The sequence below is a fragment of the Nelusetta ayraudi genome, unplaced genomic scaffold (genome assembly GCF_046127955.1).
Source record: "Nelusetta ayraudi isolate G7.1 ecotype Tasmania unplaced genomic scaffold, CSIRO-AGI_Nayr_v1 ptg000004l, whole genome shotgun sequence".
In the NCBI taxonomy this organism is placed as follows: Eukaryota; Metazoa; Chordata; class Actinopteri; order Tetraodontiformes; family Monacanthidae; genus Nelusetta; species Nelusetta ayraudi.
The window spans coordinates 2,119,562-2,135,000 of record NW_027466054.1 but is presented as its reverse complement, the minus strand read 5'-3'; the positions used below and the strand labels follow the sequence as shown (position 1 = coordinate 2,135,000).

General features: G+C 42.6%; 2 protein-coding genes across 6 annotated transcripts in view; both read left to right on the top strand.

Annotated features, from left to right (window-relative positions):
• rab11fip4b (RAB11 family interacting protein 4 (class II) b) overlaps positions 1-4,798 on the top strand; it is a 39,973-nt gene extending 35,175 nt beyond the window's left edge. For all 3 annotated transcript variants that reach the window (XM_076043261.1, XM_076043272.1, XM_076043253.1), the window contains 4 exons: positions 1,084-1,221; positions 1,373-1,531; positions 2,851-2,994; positions 3,133-4,798. In XM_076043261.1, coding sequence (XP_075899376.1) covers positions 1,084-1,221; positions 1,373-1,531; positions 2,851-2,994; positions 3,133-3,249 — 558 coding nt within the window. In that variant the 3' untranslated portion in view covers positions 3,250-4,798. The remainder of the gene's footprint in view (positions 1-1,083; positions 1,222-1,372; positions 1,532-2,850; positions 2,995-3,132) is intronic.
• An 858-nt stretch (positions 4,799-5,656) lies between these two features.
• LOC142899606 (uncharacterized) lies at positions 5,657-9,644 on the top strand. Of its 3 annotated transcripts, XM_076043285.1 has the most exons (6): positions 5,657-5,902; positions 7,562-7,956; positions 8,547-8,627; positions 8,745-8,822; positions 8,940-9,043; positions 9,476-9,644. In XM_076043285.1, the coding sequence occupies exons 1-6, from the start codon at positions 5,792-5,794 to the stop codon at positions 9,640-9,642; spliced, it is 936 nt and encodes a 311-aa protein (XP_075899400.1). In that variant the 5' UTR covers positions 5,657-5,791; the 3' UTR covers positions 9,643-9,644. The 3 variants fall into 3 exon arrangements, with proteins under 3 accessions (XP_075899400.1, XP_075899409.1, XP_075899416.1); XM_076043294.1 differs by lacking the exon at positions 8,547-8,627; XM_076043301.1 differs by lacking the exons at positions 8,547-8,627; positions 8,745-8,822.
• The last annotated feature ends 5,795 nt before the right edge of the window (positions 9,645-15,439 follow it).

Genomic DNA, 15,439 nt, shown 5'->3' with positions numbered 1-15,439 from the left:
GAGACCTGGGGGGCAGAAAGATGAGCTGCTCAGCGGTCAGGATGCAGGTGAAGGCTGCACGTCTCCCTCCCTCAAAACTCATCAAATACACAATCCAACAACTCAGAACCCTTTCACCGACAAAGTGTGACCTGCACATTCACCGCGCTATGAAATAATAATGTAACATTAGGATACAGTTATTTTCATGGAGCGCTGGAACTACATTCCAGACCTACCTGCTCGCTGGAGTGATTTCAAAAGTGCAGCTACTGCCGTCATCAAAACCGCACATTAGTTGAGCAGAAAGCAGTGTGATCATGTCAGAGCTGAGTGATGATTAGTGATTTACTAACCAAGACCCAGAACCTTATTTATTTGATAGCGTGGTTAATGTTCAGCTCACACACACACACACACACACACACACACACTAGAGATGTTTGGAGTTGTTGTATTGTGTATTTGATGTGTTTTCCTGCAGCTTTCACATCTATTCTGTCCACTGAGCAGCTCACATCTCTGCCTCCTAAATTTGACAAAATGCTGAACTATTTTTCCAGCCTTCTTTTCTTAAACACTGAATTTTGCTGGCAAAACACCACTCGGTGGCTTCAGAGGCACCTGCAGGAAAATCTAGAAAAACACACAAATTAAATCAATAAATTAAAAAAAGAAATTGATAGCTTTGTAGCTGGAAAAAGGAATGCTTTCCCTAAGCTTGGTTAAAGGTGCGCTCGGCCGCTCCTGGCAAACCCAACAGTCGTCTCTGACAGAAGTCCCGACGGGCAAACGGCATTGTTCTTTGTTGTTGTCTGGCCTCCGTTGGGAGTCTGCGATGCAAAAATCAGCAGAGTTCTTTTAAAATCCAGTTCGGATTCATGTTGGCGTCCCTCCCCACACGGCCAGCTCTTCACAAATTCCCCCGGCAACATTTTCCGACGCAGACCAACAAAATATAGTTTATTTAGCGCACTTGCAAAAGCAGGAAGCCAAAAAAAAAAAAGCTGTCCGGTGACACACAACACGTTTCCATTTGTATATTCAAGTGACCACATTTCTGCTCTTAAGCCTTAAGCCCCGTGTTGTTCCACTCTTGCTCAGGAGAAACAAAGAATGACCGACAAGCTGGAAGACACCAGCCTGCGCCTGAAGGACGAGATGGACCTGTACAGGAAAATGATGGACAAGCTGAGGCAGAACCGACTGCAGTTCCAGAAGGAAAAGGAGGAGATGCAGGAGGTAGGAGGGACTATTATTAGCCGCCCTGCTCGCGGACAGAGTAGCTTGTTTGCTCTCCGCCTCGCTCTTCTTCCCTGCAGATACAGTGCGGTGGTGTTTATCGCCCCACTTCTCACTCTCTCTCACTCTCTCTCCCTCTCTCTCTCTGCAGCTGATCGAGGACCTCCGTCGAGAGCTGGAGCACCTGCAACTCTTCAAGCTGGAGACGGAGAGGCCCGGCCGCGGCCGCAGCTCTTCCTCTGGGCTGGCCGACTTCAACTGCAGGACCCGAGAGACGGAGCTGGAGCACGAAGTCAAGAGGCTCAAGCAGGTAGTGATGGATTCATTCATTTATTGGTTTGTTTTCAACTCAGGATCGCAGCACAAACGCTGTGGAGGGTGATCACAAACACTTGGCTCCTAAAGATTGAGCACAAACAATCAACCTGTTGGAACATTTGTCTCCTATATGCATGATTTCTACAACATTCATTCATTGGATTTTATCAGAAATGGGAAAGCAGATTTAATGCTGCGTCTGCAGTCACAGCAGAAGCATTTGGCTCGCTCCCGTTTCTTTTTTTTTAAAAAGCACAGAGCCGATTCTGTGCTACGTTTGTTCATTTATTATTATTATTATTATTATTTAAAAAAAAAAAAAAAAAGCATTAACATTAACGTTAAAAAATAGTACATACTAAGCATTGTTAAAGATTCTGGGAATGATTCAGGGGAAGTATCTCATTTTCATGGTCCAGCATTCAAGCTGCTTGGGCTTCCAACACAGGGCACATTAAGACAGGCTGTTGGGTTATTACATTACATCACTTGTGCATTTGGTGCTTACAGCAGCAGCAAGATTTTCTGTTCTGAAGGTGCTTTTGATGGTTGGGCTATATTTTTGGTTGCCACTGACAATTAAAGAATATAGATAATCAGTGATTTAGTGTTTTGTGTCATATTTTAAAACACACACCTTTTAATTTGCCCTTTTTTTTTAAGACATGAAGCTTCTGTAAAAAGTATTACTATCAACAAAACACCTTCTGTTTTAACTTGGAATCCAATCAAATCAAAATCATTACTGCTTCTGCTTTTCAAGTTGTGTACCAAAGCAGAAACAAGCATGTGAATCAGGTCAAAGTCAAACTGTCAAAACTGATAGAACGCAGAAGAGGGGAGCAAAAATGTGATCTTCTCAGTCAATGCTCTTGTTAATTTTACGTTGAAAACAAATGGACACACTGCATTGCACTGCATCTCACTTTAAACTTGGTTTTCGGACACCTATTAGCTTATACTCCATGGGTATAAGATTTGTGTCACAAACTGAATCGGCCCCTCATTTCTTAATCTCGATCAGCTGAGACAAACCTGACCTCTGGTGACCTCTTGTCACCACTCAGAGGCAACAAATCACAGAGCTTTCATAACACTGCAAACAGAGCAGGGGAACAGTTTGTCCTGTAACACACATTAACCCGCATTGCGTCCTGTGTGCATTGCCCGAGTAGGTCTGCTGCCTGGCCAGGTGCAGCGCTGCTGTATTTATTATGTTATGTGAGCTTTTTTTAGATTCAGTCATCGTCACTTACTGCACTCTGATTGAATCAAAACTCCATTTTCCTCCACGCACGCTCTGCATTTCAGGAGAACCAGAAGCTGAGGGAGCAGAATGACGAGTTGAACGGCCAGATCCTCAGCCTCAGCCTCTACGAAGCCAAGACGCTGTTTGCTACGCAGACCAAGGCTCAGTCCCTAGCTGCGGAAATAGACAACGCCTCCAGAGATCAGGTATGATCACATACAGCATGCATAGCAGGGGCAGCACATCCGCAAAATAGCGCCTCCTGTAGAGTCTTCAGCTGAGATAAGCAGTTGATACGTCACCTTTGGAGATGAACTGAAACCACAAACTCTTCTCTCCCGCAGCTGATGGAGGCCCTGAAGGAGCAGGAGGAAATCAACCTGCGTCTGCGGCAGTACATGGACAAGATCATTCTGTCCATCCTGGACCACAATCCCTCCATACTGGAGATCAAGAAGTAGCAGCAACTCAACTGGAATGATGAGTGTTCCGCCCCCTCCTCCAAGGATAGCGGCCATCATTCCAGTTGTTGAAGCAGAACCTTGTAAACCAGGCAGGAAGCCCACAGGAAGGAGAGAAGAAGCTGAGTCTGTGGAAGAGGAACAGGAAATAATATTAATAGACCCAGAGCTCCCCCTGCTGCTCATGAAGGGGACAAAACTTTCTACCGCAGGAGGAGCAGCGGACCTGTGCACTGGGTTGAGGGTTGTTTTTGTTTTGTTTTGTTTTGTTACCCTCAACCTCCAGTTGTCTTTGTGCCCGTCAGACTACAGCATCTCTTAACTTTTTTAATTCTGTCGAAGCTGTGAACTGTAGCTACTGTCACATTTCTTGAACCGCTGACTCCAGAGGAACATCCTGTGTTAACAGGATTAAGCGCATCTCTCTGTCGTACACTGGACAAATGTACCTCCGCATAGATACTGGAACAATGTTCTAAACCTGGCACCGGTTCCCCTTTGTATCCTGATGTAACAACAGCAGTCAAATCCACAAATAAACGGGTATACTGTGGCATGCGAAGGCAGCCAGAATCCTGTGGAGCCTGCTCGCAAGGAGGACGCCACGTTGTCGTGGATCTGAAGGCAGTACACATTTGTTGCCTGATCTTCAAATTGCCCCTTTTTCTTCCTGTTGCGTAGGCATTCTGAAAAATGAGGCAAGTGGTGACACAGTGACAACGTGAAAATCAGTCAGGAATGGAGCTAAAGATTTTTTGAGGATTGTATGTAAAGCATCTCTTGCCTTGCTGAGACAGGTAACATGTCAGTTATTGGGGGGAGGGGGGAGGGGGGAGGGGTTGCAGATGAGGGTTTTGAGAAAGTTGGTGATGGCTAAGAGAAGGTGAAGATAAAAGTTTTGGTTTTTCTTCTTTAATTCTTGGGGGACGTGTCTTCCAGTGTTGACAGCACTTGTGGTGTCAATCAGTGCAGCGGTGAATATGTTTCTCGCTGAGAAGTGGCCCTTAAGTTGGATCAGTCGGTAGAACATCACTGAAAAGCAAATGCTGCAACCCTGGAGTGTCTTCAAACTGTAATTCCCATGGCTGCTGTTTGCTAGCAGCTCATGAGCTTAAGAAACGGTATGTTGTCGCTAATGATAGACTTGCACAGATATGAAAGGATATGAATGTACAGGACGTATGAAGGATTACTGTACGAGTGACTGCTGGAAGCCATTTGGGTGTGATTAGCCGCTTTACTGTCTCTCTACACACTAGGTGAAATCTTCACTGGCGTGAGCATGCACAGGAGGGGGATTCCTTTATGGCACATCAGACTGGATTAGCGTCTTGTTGATGCTGTTTTGTTTTTTTAAGCCTATAAAGCTCTCTTAAACTTAAAAATCAAACTGTAAATATCATGAATGTACAACAGAATATTTCTGTCTGTGTGGCTCAAAAAGCGTTGTTTCTTGAATTTAAATTGCTCCATCTGGCCAGAAATTGTTCCAAAACACATGTTCAGTCCTCAGTACTGTAATGAAGGGGGCATTGTTTGGAGAGTGGGGGGGAAACAATCTGCTGTATTTATTCTCAGACTAAGTTTTGCACACACAAAAGCTTTGTTTTTCCTTTTGCATGGGTCAGCCATTCTTCTGTCTGTGCCTTTTGAGGACATTTTTCAAAGTGGTTCTGCTAGAGATTTGCAGTCTTGAGGCTACATCGTATGTCTGTGTCTGACAAATTTTCTCAACTTGTAAATGTTGTAATTATAGTGATTGTTTGTATCCATGTGCCACTCACCACTCTTTTTGAGATTGATACTGTAAAAAAAATATATTTTATACAATTTTGTTAAGAAGGAACGTGTGATTCTGTAGGTCTGCTAGTAGAAAAGCAATTAGCACAATGCTTGTATGGTAGGCAGACAGGCCAGGTTAGCTTTGTGGGAATATTTTTGTCAAGATTCTGTTTTTTTGTAATGCAGTTGTGGGATCTTTAGGTGCATTTTTCTGTCTTTTGTTTGTTAGTCATGGAGAGTCCACAGCTTTTCAATTTGCTTTAAAGCTGCTTTTTATAAGGGTACAAACTGTCTTCCTAACGTAAAACTAAATGTTGAGCATTATGAGCAATATTAGCTTATTTATCAATACCTGGTGATTTGTGCCCCATTTAACTTCTCAAACCCGTTCTTGGCTCAGCTTTCCATCCCATTCCACATTTGGAAGGAATTAAACTGTACAATAAGCTGCAAAATCTGTCACAAAATTATTTCTGGTAGCGGTAAACGTTTGATTTATTAGGCTTAGGCAATGCAATGCAGTCACAATAAATAGCAATAAAGTGGCTTTAGTAGTGATGTCGTCTCCTGAAATCCTTTTCATATGAAACTACATTTACGTCTTGATTATTGTTTCCTGTCGTCATTCTTTCTAATTTAAATTGAATTAACCTATAATCAGTAGAGGGTGGATGGACTTTATCCGTTTATCTTGCTGATATATTTTCCTGTACCACCGACTGCAATACGCAGATCAGGACCCGCGTAATAAATCAGAATCATGATTGGCGCCCCCTGCTGGCACATCGCGGGTTTTCCCATTTCTGAATCCACTGCTCAGCTGTTGCCGGTGTGTTTCACGCGACGTTTCCTTTCCCGAGCAGCAGCACAGGTAACGCTTTCTCAAGTAACCTTTAGTTATTAAGTACCTACTGTTGAGTTGTATCGCAATGTGTTTACCCCTGTCTGATTCAATTGGGTCGTGGCAATCTTTATGTTGTCTATGTTGCGGCAAGAACCTAATTACCATCCCGTTTATTGCTCGCGGCCAATGTCAACGCAAGCTAACGGAGCTAGCTCAGTGTGGGCTGTGGTAGATTTGTCCAGGTAGCAAAGAAAGTAACTGCAAATGTGAAAGAAAAAAAAAGAAAAAAAAACAGCGATGAGAAACTTTTTTTAATGGATGAATGTGTGATGAAACAGAAGGGAAGTAACTCCGACAACTGACTGACTTCAAATGAGTTACCTTCAGACTATTGTTTTTAACATTGCAATTAACAAACGTCTCCAGAGTACATTAGGTGTTTCTGAGTTAATTGGTGTTGATCAGTTGCGTTTGTTCGATTGGGTGTCGGCATGGTAAAGGTGTAACTGGAAGCCATTAGGTGGATGATATTGTTGAGGACTATTGCTTGAATACAGTTTTCTCAAACGACTCGATGTTCTTCAGTGAAGGGTTGGAAACGTTGCACGGCTACATTCTTTAATCTATTTCCGCTCCTCCGGCCCTTCCGGTTTCTTTTAGCGCGTGTACGCTATCCCGTGAACCCTTGGACACGTCTACGATCCCTTGTCCAACGTGGGGCCGGGGTGGGGGTTTAACCTCCTAAGACCCGAACTCTTGCGAGACATGCTTTTTTATTTTAGTTTCTCTTTGATATTTCGCTAATTGGGACCTTATGAGTGTAAAAACAAAGAATTGTCTTTTTACGTGATATAGTTTCTGAGAGAGAAAAAAAATGATGTCCACATATTAGATATTACATATTTTACACATATTTTGTTTTCGACCGACTTCCGTAACAAACATTGAACACTTCTATATATAGCTGAATAACAATCAACCATGAAAGTTGTTTAAATGTTTCTACCTGCTCGATGTTTGGATTGGCAGCAGCCATCTGAACTACTGGCTGGGTTGTCGGCCATCTTGAATCTAACGTGTGCTGTGTTGTACTCTTCCTCCACCACTAGGTGGCAGTTAACTGTTGTCGTGAGCGGATACCAGGCCCTTGTAGGCCAAAATTGAATATTGTGGTCCAGACAACCGAAAATGTGACGTCCATACGGGGACGCCAGGTCTTAGGAGGTTAATGGGTGAAAGAACTGGGGGCAGCCACTGGGGAGGGCGATATTTTATTTATATTTATATAATTTTTTTGGCCTGTTTGTTTGAAAATCGAGGACGATGATAAAGTCAGCTCACTATCAGAATAGAATCATTAGGGTACAAGAATGAAGTCGCAGTGGCCGTCTGTTTAAGGAGTCCTTTTACCTTGTGGTTTGCTCATCATGTTATGAGGACGGTTTGTTTCCCTCTTGCCACCTTGACGTAAGACGGTTAACGTCTCCTTGCCCTCAAAAGAGCGGATTTACTGCAAATCAGTTCATAACTTCTGCCCCGCTGCAGACTAATAATCTCTTCCAATGTTGCATTCCACACATTAGCTTACAGATCGTACAAGTAGGCGCACTTTCAATCAGCTCCAGTCTCATTCCATTTTATGTGCTTATATGCCCCCTGCATAACCTTAAAGGCCGTTGTGGACAGGTTTGCACGATGCCTCAGAATGTGACGAGCTATGGGGGCACGAGGAGCAGCGTCCACCAGCACACTAGCAGGTCCAGCCATCACGGGCCGAGGAGCACAGGTTGGCTGAATGGAGTCGTTCGCACTGGTTGCCAAGCAACCGCCGCCCGCTCCGCTGATGTCACTGCTCGTCACGCGTCCCTCACTGCCACCCTACCGCGCCCGCTCAATGCTATGGCCTCACCGGCTGATGGCGTCAAAAGTGCACGGCCTGCGGCAGGTGTTTCAATGAATGGTGTCACGGGTCCGGAGGGTGTGACTAAGAACTCTAAGGCGAATCAAAGCCGTCCAAAGCGGCGCTTCAAAGAAAACGGAACCAAGAGGAGAAGAATGAAGAACCCCACGGCAGCGATGAGGTAAGCAGCCAACACCTTCTGGCTTTGAAGTCGCTTTTTTACACAGGAAAAAATGAGTTTTTTCCAAGCCATTTTTTTTAATTCCGTTGAACTGTCCAATGACAACAAAGACTTTCTGATTCTGATTCTGATAATAAGTGATATGTAAATGAACAAGAAAATAGTTTTCCAGTCTAAAGAGTTCGTGAACATCATACACGCCAGCTGCTACTGTCAGAGCTATTGAGTGCAGGCGCCATCATAAAAGATGATTTTGTGTGAAGCACCACCAGTGAGTATATGGGAAGATCTTGTGGACTGGTAAGTAGTGCAATCTTCAACTCAAGCAGCTACAGGTTTAAACATGACATTAGCAGTGTCATGCTTGTTGTCATTGTGATTGATAGATGAGTCTAAAAATGAATTTATATCCATAATATGCTACAAGGTTAAATGTAGCAGGGTAAAATACAACATTCAGCGCTGCTGCAGCATCCAGGTTCGCTGCCGTCCGCTGAGACCACAGTCAAAATGTGCCCGTTTTAGCTCTCTGAAATTGCTCCATGTTTAAGTGTGTTTTTAAAAAGTAAATCTACCATTTCCATTTGTAGGAACCCACCGGCGGCACCACCCAAGGATGAAGACTGGGAAAGTGAGATGCAAGAGATGTCCTATGGAGTGCTGCTAGAGCTGTATGCATACAATGCCATCTGCTGAGACGGCAGTTAAATTGTGCCTGTCTTAGTTTTATCAAATCAATCAATGTTTAAGTATGTTTTAAAAAGTAAATCTACCATTTCCATTTGTAGGAACCCACCGGTGGAGCCACCCAAGGAAGAAGACTGGGAAAGTGAGATGCAAGCGCAGATGTCAGATGCAGTGCTGCTGTACGTATACAAGTTTGCTGCCATCCGCTGAGACGGCGGTTAAAATGTTTCAGTTTTCTGAAATCCATCCACGTTTCAGTATGTTTTAAAAAGTAGATCTACCATTACCATTCGTAGTAACCCACCGGTGGCATCGCCCGAGGGAGAAGAAGACTGGGCGAGCGAGGTCATAGAGGTGACGGCCGATAAGTGGGAGAAGATGTTTGGTGTCAAACCCTATGGTAAGGATGCTTTTAAACATTTAACACACACACACCCATACACACCCATCTGCATTCTGGGACAGCGTCCAGAACAACGTCCAGTGCGTCCCGGAACAACTGAGCTGTGTCTGCATCGTGCTCCGCTGTATATCAAAACCCACCAGCTCAGCCGCACCACAGCCAGGAATTAAAAGAAATCTTAATACATGATCACATTGGCTTTCAACAATGGAGTTTATGTCATCACAACTGCAAACCTATTGATCTCACCTCGAAGAGTCGGACAAGGATTGACAGGAATATATTATTTGTTATGTTGATGTAAAAAGTATACTCGATTTAAATAATACATTTACATGCATGCATATATAAAAAAAAGTGTAGCAGTAGTGAAGTGCTAGTGCGCTGTGTGAGCGCGGTGAAGGACTTGAAGTCATGCTGTCTCTGCAGGTCCAGAGGATGTGGATCTCTTTGCTTTGAAGGACCTGACGCTGACACAGGAGGACTCGGTTATCCCCGCCAGCTTCCAGCCAGCCCATGACCACCCGGAACCTGTTCAGTGGCTCAGGCTCGGCGCCTCCACCGAACCAGACCAGTTCACAGACGCTGACCACTGACATGGTCATCATTGGCATTGGTGCAGCATCAAGGTTCTAATTGCACAACCAACTGAGGGGTCCTGCTTTGATTATGATTTTTCTTGTTGGGGTTTGCTCACATTTTTCTTTTGCTTGAGCATCTTTTCTCCCTCGTTTAAAACATTAGTGGAAGAAACTCAGTTTAGAATTAGGTCGACTTTAACAACTTTGCCTGGCATGGAAATCAAATGGGTTAAAGCTATCAAATGGTGTAGGGTGGAGTTTTGTTCTCATCATAGGTTGGTTTTTAAGATTTCTATTAAGATTTTATTATTTGTATCCAGATTTTATGTTTGTTTTATGCCGTACCAGTATAGGCCCAGTGATCTTAAAAGAGGATTTTAGCAAGCTCCTGCACATTACAGCTGTACTTATACAGTGATTTTTATTGCTGTAAAAATTAATCTCCCCTTCCATTTGATCATAAGCCTTCAGTTGCAGGAGCTGCAGCTTTTTTTTCTTTGTCAATCCAGAGGAGATAAGTTTGGTGCTTAGAAGAATTATTTGAGTGATAAAATAGCATTATGTTTGCACATTATAGGTGTTAAAATATATCACAAAACATTTTTAATTTTAGATGCTGTTAGAAAAATATGGTTTGAGACAAGTCAATGTGTACTTAAACTGACCCATTTTTTTCCACAACCTCAATAAAATACATTTTCGTCAACTTAATGACTTTCTTGTGTCTATTTCGATGTGTGTCAAATCCAGAATATCTACTGAAATCTTGCGGATCTCCTGTCTGGGAGATTTTTTAAGGTTGCTTTGGTAGCTTTCTGCCACTAGATGGCGGCATTTGCCCTCAGATTATGTTTTGACTCGAGCTCTACCGCTTCAACTGGGAGTTCAATGGGTTCGTTCTTTGACATATAGGAAACATCAGGCACTCAGACGCAGACGGACTGCTCAGTGCGCCTTCATGTTGCCTTTGCTAAACATCCACAGCATGCTGATGGTGACGACATGTCGACACTAGATTGACATTGTAATCGCCACTGAAAGCCACTGCCGTGGAGCCCGCGGAGAGGGCAGCTGAATATTAATGAGCGATCTGATTTTGTGTCTTCTCTCAAGTTGCAAGTATGAAACACCAGACGCCATCGCTATCAAAGAGATGAAGCAGCGTCTGATGTCCGACTGCACTCTTTGAGTGGAGTAGTGGGTTTTTTCCCTTTATTTGTTTATTTATTTATTTATTTATTTATTTATCTATCTAACGTTTGTGTGATCGTGTCGCCCTCGGTGGTGTTTATTGATCGATTCAAGCGTATTTGTGACATTTTAAGGTGAATGCCAACATCCGTCTTGTGTCCTAACGCCCTAAAGCAGCGATCGCAGTACATTATGTTCGCTGTAAATGGCCTGTTTCTCCTCACTGTTCCCCTCAACTGTGTTCTGTTCCCAAAACTCATCTGCTATTAATTTTTAGCAGAGCAGCTCGCATACTGTGTTCACTTGGAGACTTTCTACGGACGGGCCCTTGGTCCGTCCTCCTCCTCCTCCTCCTCCTCCTCTTCCTCCTCCTCCCACCCTTTGTCATTCTGTCTGCCTAATGCCCATTTACTTCGTCTGGCTTCCCAGCTGAGAGACGTCTGCAGTGGCTAACCTTCACTTTCCCGGTTATTACTGAAACCGGCTCTAATTCCCCTTGTTTTGACTCTTGAGTTCTGTGTGAAGACTGAGATTGTTGCCATACTTTAAGGATCGTGGCATCATTGCTGGTGAAGGGGTATCTGAACAATGTTGTGGTCGTGCTGAGTGATTCATGTTCCCCTATGTGCCATTTCTCTGCTTCCTGTGTTTGGACAAACAAGTGGACACGCAGCACACTGTGTCTAGCTAGATTTGCCCCTCGGCATTCACACCACAGCTACGACCAACGTTTTCTTGGTAGCGTGGCTTATTAAAATGTTCTGCCAGAAAAGCACGCTCCGAATATATTCAAACTGAAGTCAAACCAGATTGCAGAGAGAGAGAAGGTGCCAACTGCAGGTGTCAAACTTTATAAAAGAGAATAAGCCAAACTATTCAGCAACAAATCTGTTAAAGCACAGTCAAGGTGACGGTGCTATGAGTGGCAAACAATAAGAGACTCACGAGAAGTTAGCATCAGGACATCACAACAGAGCTCAGGGAATTTCTTAGAAAGTATGCAGAGTTCCAAACTAAACGGTACAGGAGGGCCAAACCAGAGACAGAAGGTTGACATTGGGAGCATGAAATGAAGTGTGCAGCAGTGACAGGGAAATAGAGGGGACAGTGCAGAGCTGAGAGTAGTAATTATCAGGGATGCCATTAAAACACTGCCACGTGGTCCCATAGACATTGAGAGAGGAGTTTGCACAAGTCTGGAAAATAAATCACATGAAAACATCTCCAGGGTGCGCAGCATGTCTACATCTGATTCACTGTTTTACAAGACAGAGTTACACAAAACTATAATATCATTGCCTCCCATTTGCTGCTCCCCCTGAAGGACATCAAGGACTCCGGCCACTGCAATCACTCAATATGACCTACACAGTTGTCTAAATATGGCTCCTGTAACTTTATTGGATTGGCTCAGCTTTATTTTATGCAATGAAACTGTGTTAAGTGTCATGATTGATAGTGAAGACCCTCACCAGTGAGTCTGCAGGCACAACATGGACAGAAACCATGCATCAGAAGTGGTCACCAGTAACCATGAGTATGCTTGCTATTCAGTAGTAGCAGGTGGAGGTGCATTAGCCACCGTCATTGATGTCAGTGCTCAGTCCTTAATGGCTTTTAATGTTTTTATATATATGTATATATATATATATATATATATATATATATATATATATATATATATATATATATATATATATATATATATATACATATATATGTATATATACACGTGTATATATATACATATATATATGTATATATATGTATATATATACACATATATATACATATATATGTATATATACACGTGTATATATATACATATATATGTATATATATACACATATATATACATATATATGTATATATATATACACGTGTGTATATATATACACGTGTGTATATATATATACACATATATATGTGTATATATATACTTATATATGTATGTATATATATATATATATATATATATATATGTATATATATACACATATATATGTATATATATACATACATATATATACATATACATATACATATATATACATGTAACAAACATGTTGAAGTCTTGTCCACTTTCCTTAGTCGTGAATCACCAACAATTATTAAATCTCTTTCCTGTGCGACAGGTCAATTCGGCGGCATTGTGGTTCCTGAGTGTGGCACAGGAAAAAGAGCAAGGGGGAGGCAGGATGGGGGTTTGGGTCAGTTTACCCCTATGTGGCTAACCAAAGCAAACACACAGCGGTGGTGGAAGCAATTATTCTCAAAGCGCGGCACTGTTATTTACCAAAGTTTTCCTAAAAAAAAAAAAAAAAGGCTACTCCTTCCTGTGAAGGAAGCTTTAAGCAAACGTCCAGGCTAGTTGCAGGTACAACAGTCGTGACTTGTGTCGATGAGAAGTCCTGTTATATTCTGCCAAGCATCATGTATTTTTTCATGACACATCTTATAATCAACATAATGGCCTTTTTTTCCACATGCAGACACAACCTCTGTAGTTCCTTTTGAGTCACTCCCACATCAACTGTCTCACTCCCGTAACCCATCACCAGAGAAGCAAATATACAATATACTGACTGTATTCACTGGCTGAAATAGCGGCACTGGGAGGGCCAGGAAATTGTTCAATGAGTGTGATGGTATTTCTAACATGATTTTGAATTCATTTGTTGTTGGCTAAGTTTTTGTGGTTGATAAAAAAAAAATGCTTTAAAGTGTTATGATCTAGTGAAAGTTAGAACAACTCAGGCAACATCTCTTAAAAGATGCTTTGCATGAGTCTAAATTTGATATAGTTTTGCACTGAGATTATGCAGAGATAGGCTGGATCAAGAAAGAATATTTTTTTAACGATGTGTATCGGGCCTGCCGAGCTAAAGGAATTGATTAAAACATGGAAGGAAAAGGTTGTCATTTCAGCTAATGAGCTCCTCTGTCTTTAAGTGTGTTCACATACACACAACCATGTGCTGATTAATGAGACCATCCACTTCAGTCTTCTCTAAAGGACCTCCTGTGGTGCATGATAAATCCTTCAGACTAGCAGTAAATGAATACAAAAAAAAAACTGACTCACCTCCAGCCAGTATGTTTTGTGTCTCCTACAAGCATGTCTGGTCATTTTCAATTCCTTTTGAAAATCCCGTAGCGATATGTTGGCAAGTACAGGAAGAGGCCCGTGGTGAGTTAACCACAGCCAGAGCTTGGAAATTCAGAAACATAAATAAATTGGCTGTTTTTGGGGAGCAGGCATTCCAGTAAATTAAAACTATTATCTTCAGTCCACCAGTGAAAATTGGTAAAAGATGGAAACTGCCATGCTCTTTTCTGGGAAAAGCCAAGCTAGACCTGCACCAGAGCTGGGGTTGGATACATCATGCAACATTTTATACATCCTTGGTACTTAAAAGTCCCTCCACATTTTTAGGGAAGGGGATTCACAAGAGGAGTTAATCTTTCCTGTTGTCCTGTCCTCGCTATCATGCCCTGTTTGTTTGTTCGTGATTCAGTACAACTACTGGTAAGAAGCCATGACTAGATAATCAACATTTAGATATGTATTGTTGGCACTTTAACCAAGATCTTGACACGCAAGATCTGAGTCTGAATCTACTTTATTGGTTGAGCTTGCACACACAAACAAGCAGTTTGAGTCCGATGTGTTGTGTCTTAGCTCTCTCCGAGGAGAGAAGTATAAAAATGTGACATTCAATCCATACTTTTCCTCCTTTCATCTGGAAAAAGCCATTTTGGAATGTGAAGACCCAGAACAAAACATCTGAAAAGTGATAGAATGAACCCCATGTTCACCTCATTCAAAGGAAACCAATCAGTTTTTGTTACTGCAAGCTTGGTGTGACAATATTCCATCCTGCTGTGAACTGTGAAAATGCCACCAACCTCTGACAGAACAGCGGCCAATGCAACACCCGTGCTAATGTCATTAGCTTTGCTTGCAGTCATTTCCTGTTTTTGTCCCACATCTGTCGTGGGCAGGCTGCAACAGTCGCTTCCCATTGTCATGACAGTGACCGGCTGATTCGCTAATGCTAAGGCTAAATTGAAAATGCTTCAAATTACAGCCTGGCGCGGTGGATGTGCAGGATTTAGGCGATCCGGATGCATTCGCAATGGTTCTTCAATGAGTCACGTGCCCTTGAGACATTATCACAACCGCTGTGTTAGCTTAACTCGGACAAGTTGAATGGCATTTGGATGTTGACCTCGAGGGGGATGTTCCAGCTAAGTGGTGTATTTGGGAGCTAGCTGATCTGAACTGTATCCATTTCCACATCTGAAGAAAAGAGGAAAAGCAACAGATTTGTCTGAGTCAGAGTGATTGGAAGGCAAAAGGCTCCGCCTGGCGTGAAATCTTCAACATATGGCAGAACTGGAGCGTCGTAACAGCACTACAATATCTGTGTTTGGTAACCGCACAGTTGCTAATTTTTTGAATTTTTTTTTGTTGTTGTCGCGTGTCCCCATAATACCACTGTGGGACATTGCCGTTGGAACAAGATGGATTTTATTAAGGTGCAATAAAGGAAGTGGCATCTGGGCCAATGGAAATCCTCCTCCTGACTTGAATTAGAGCAACATGTTTGGGTCGCGC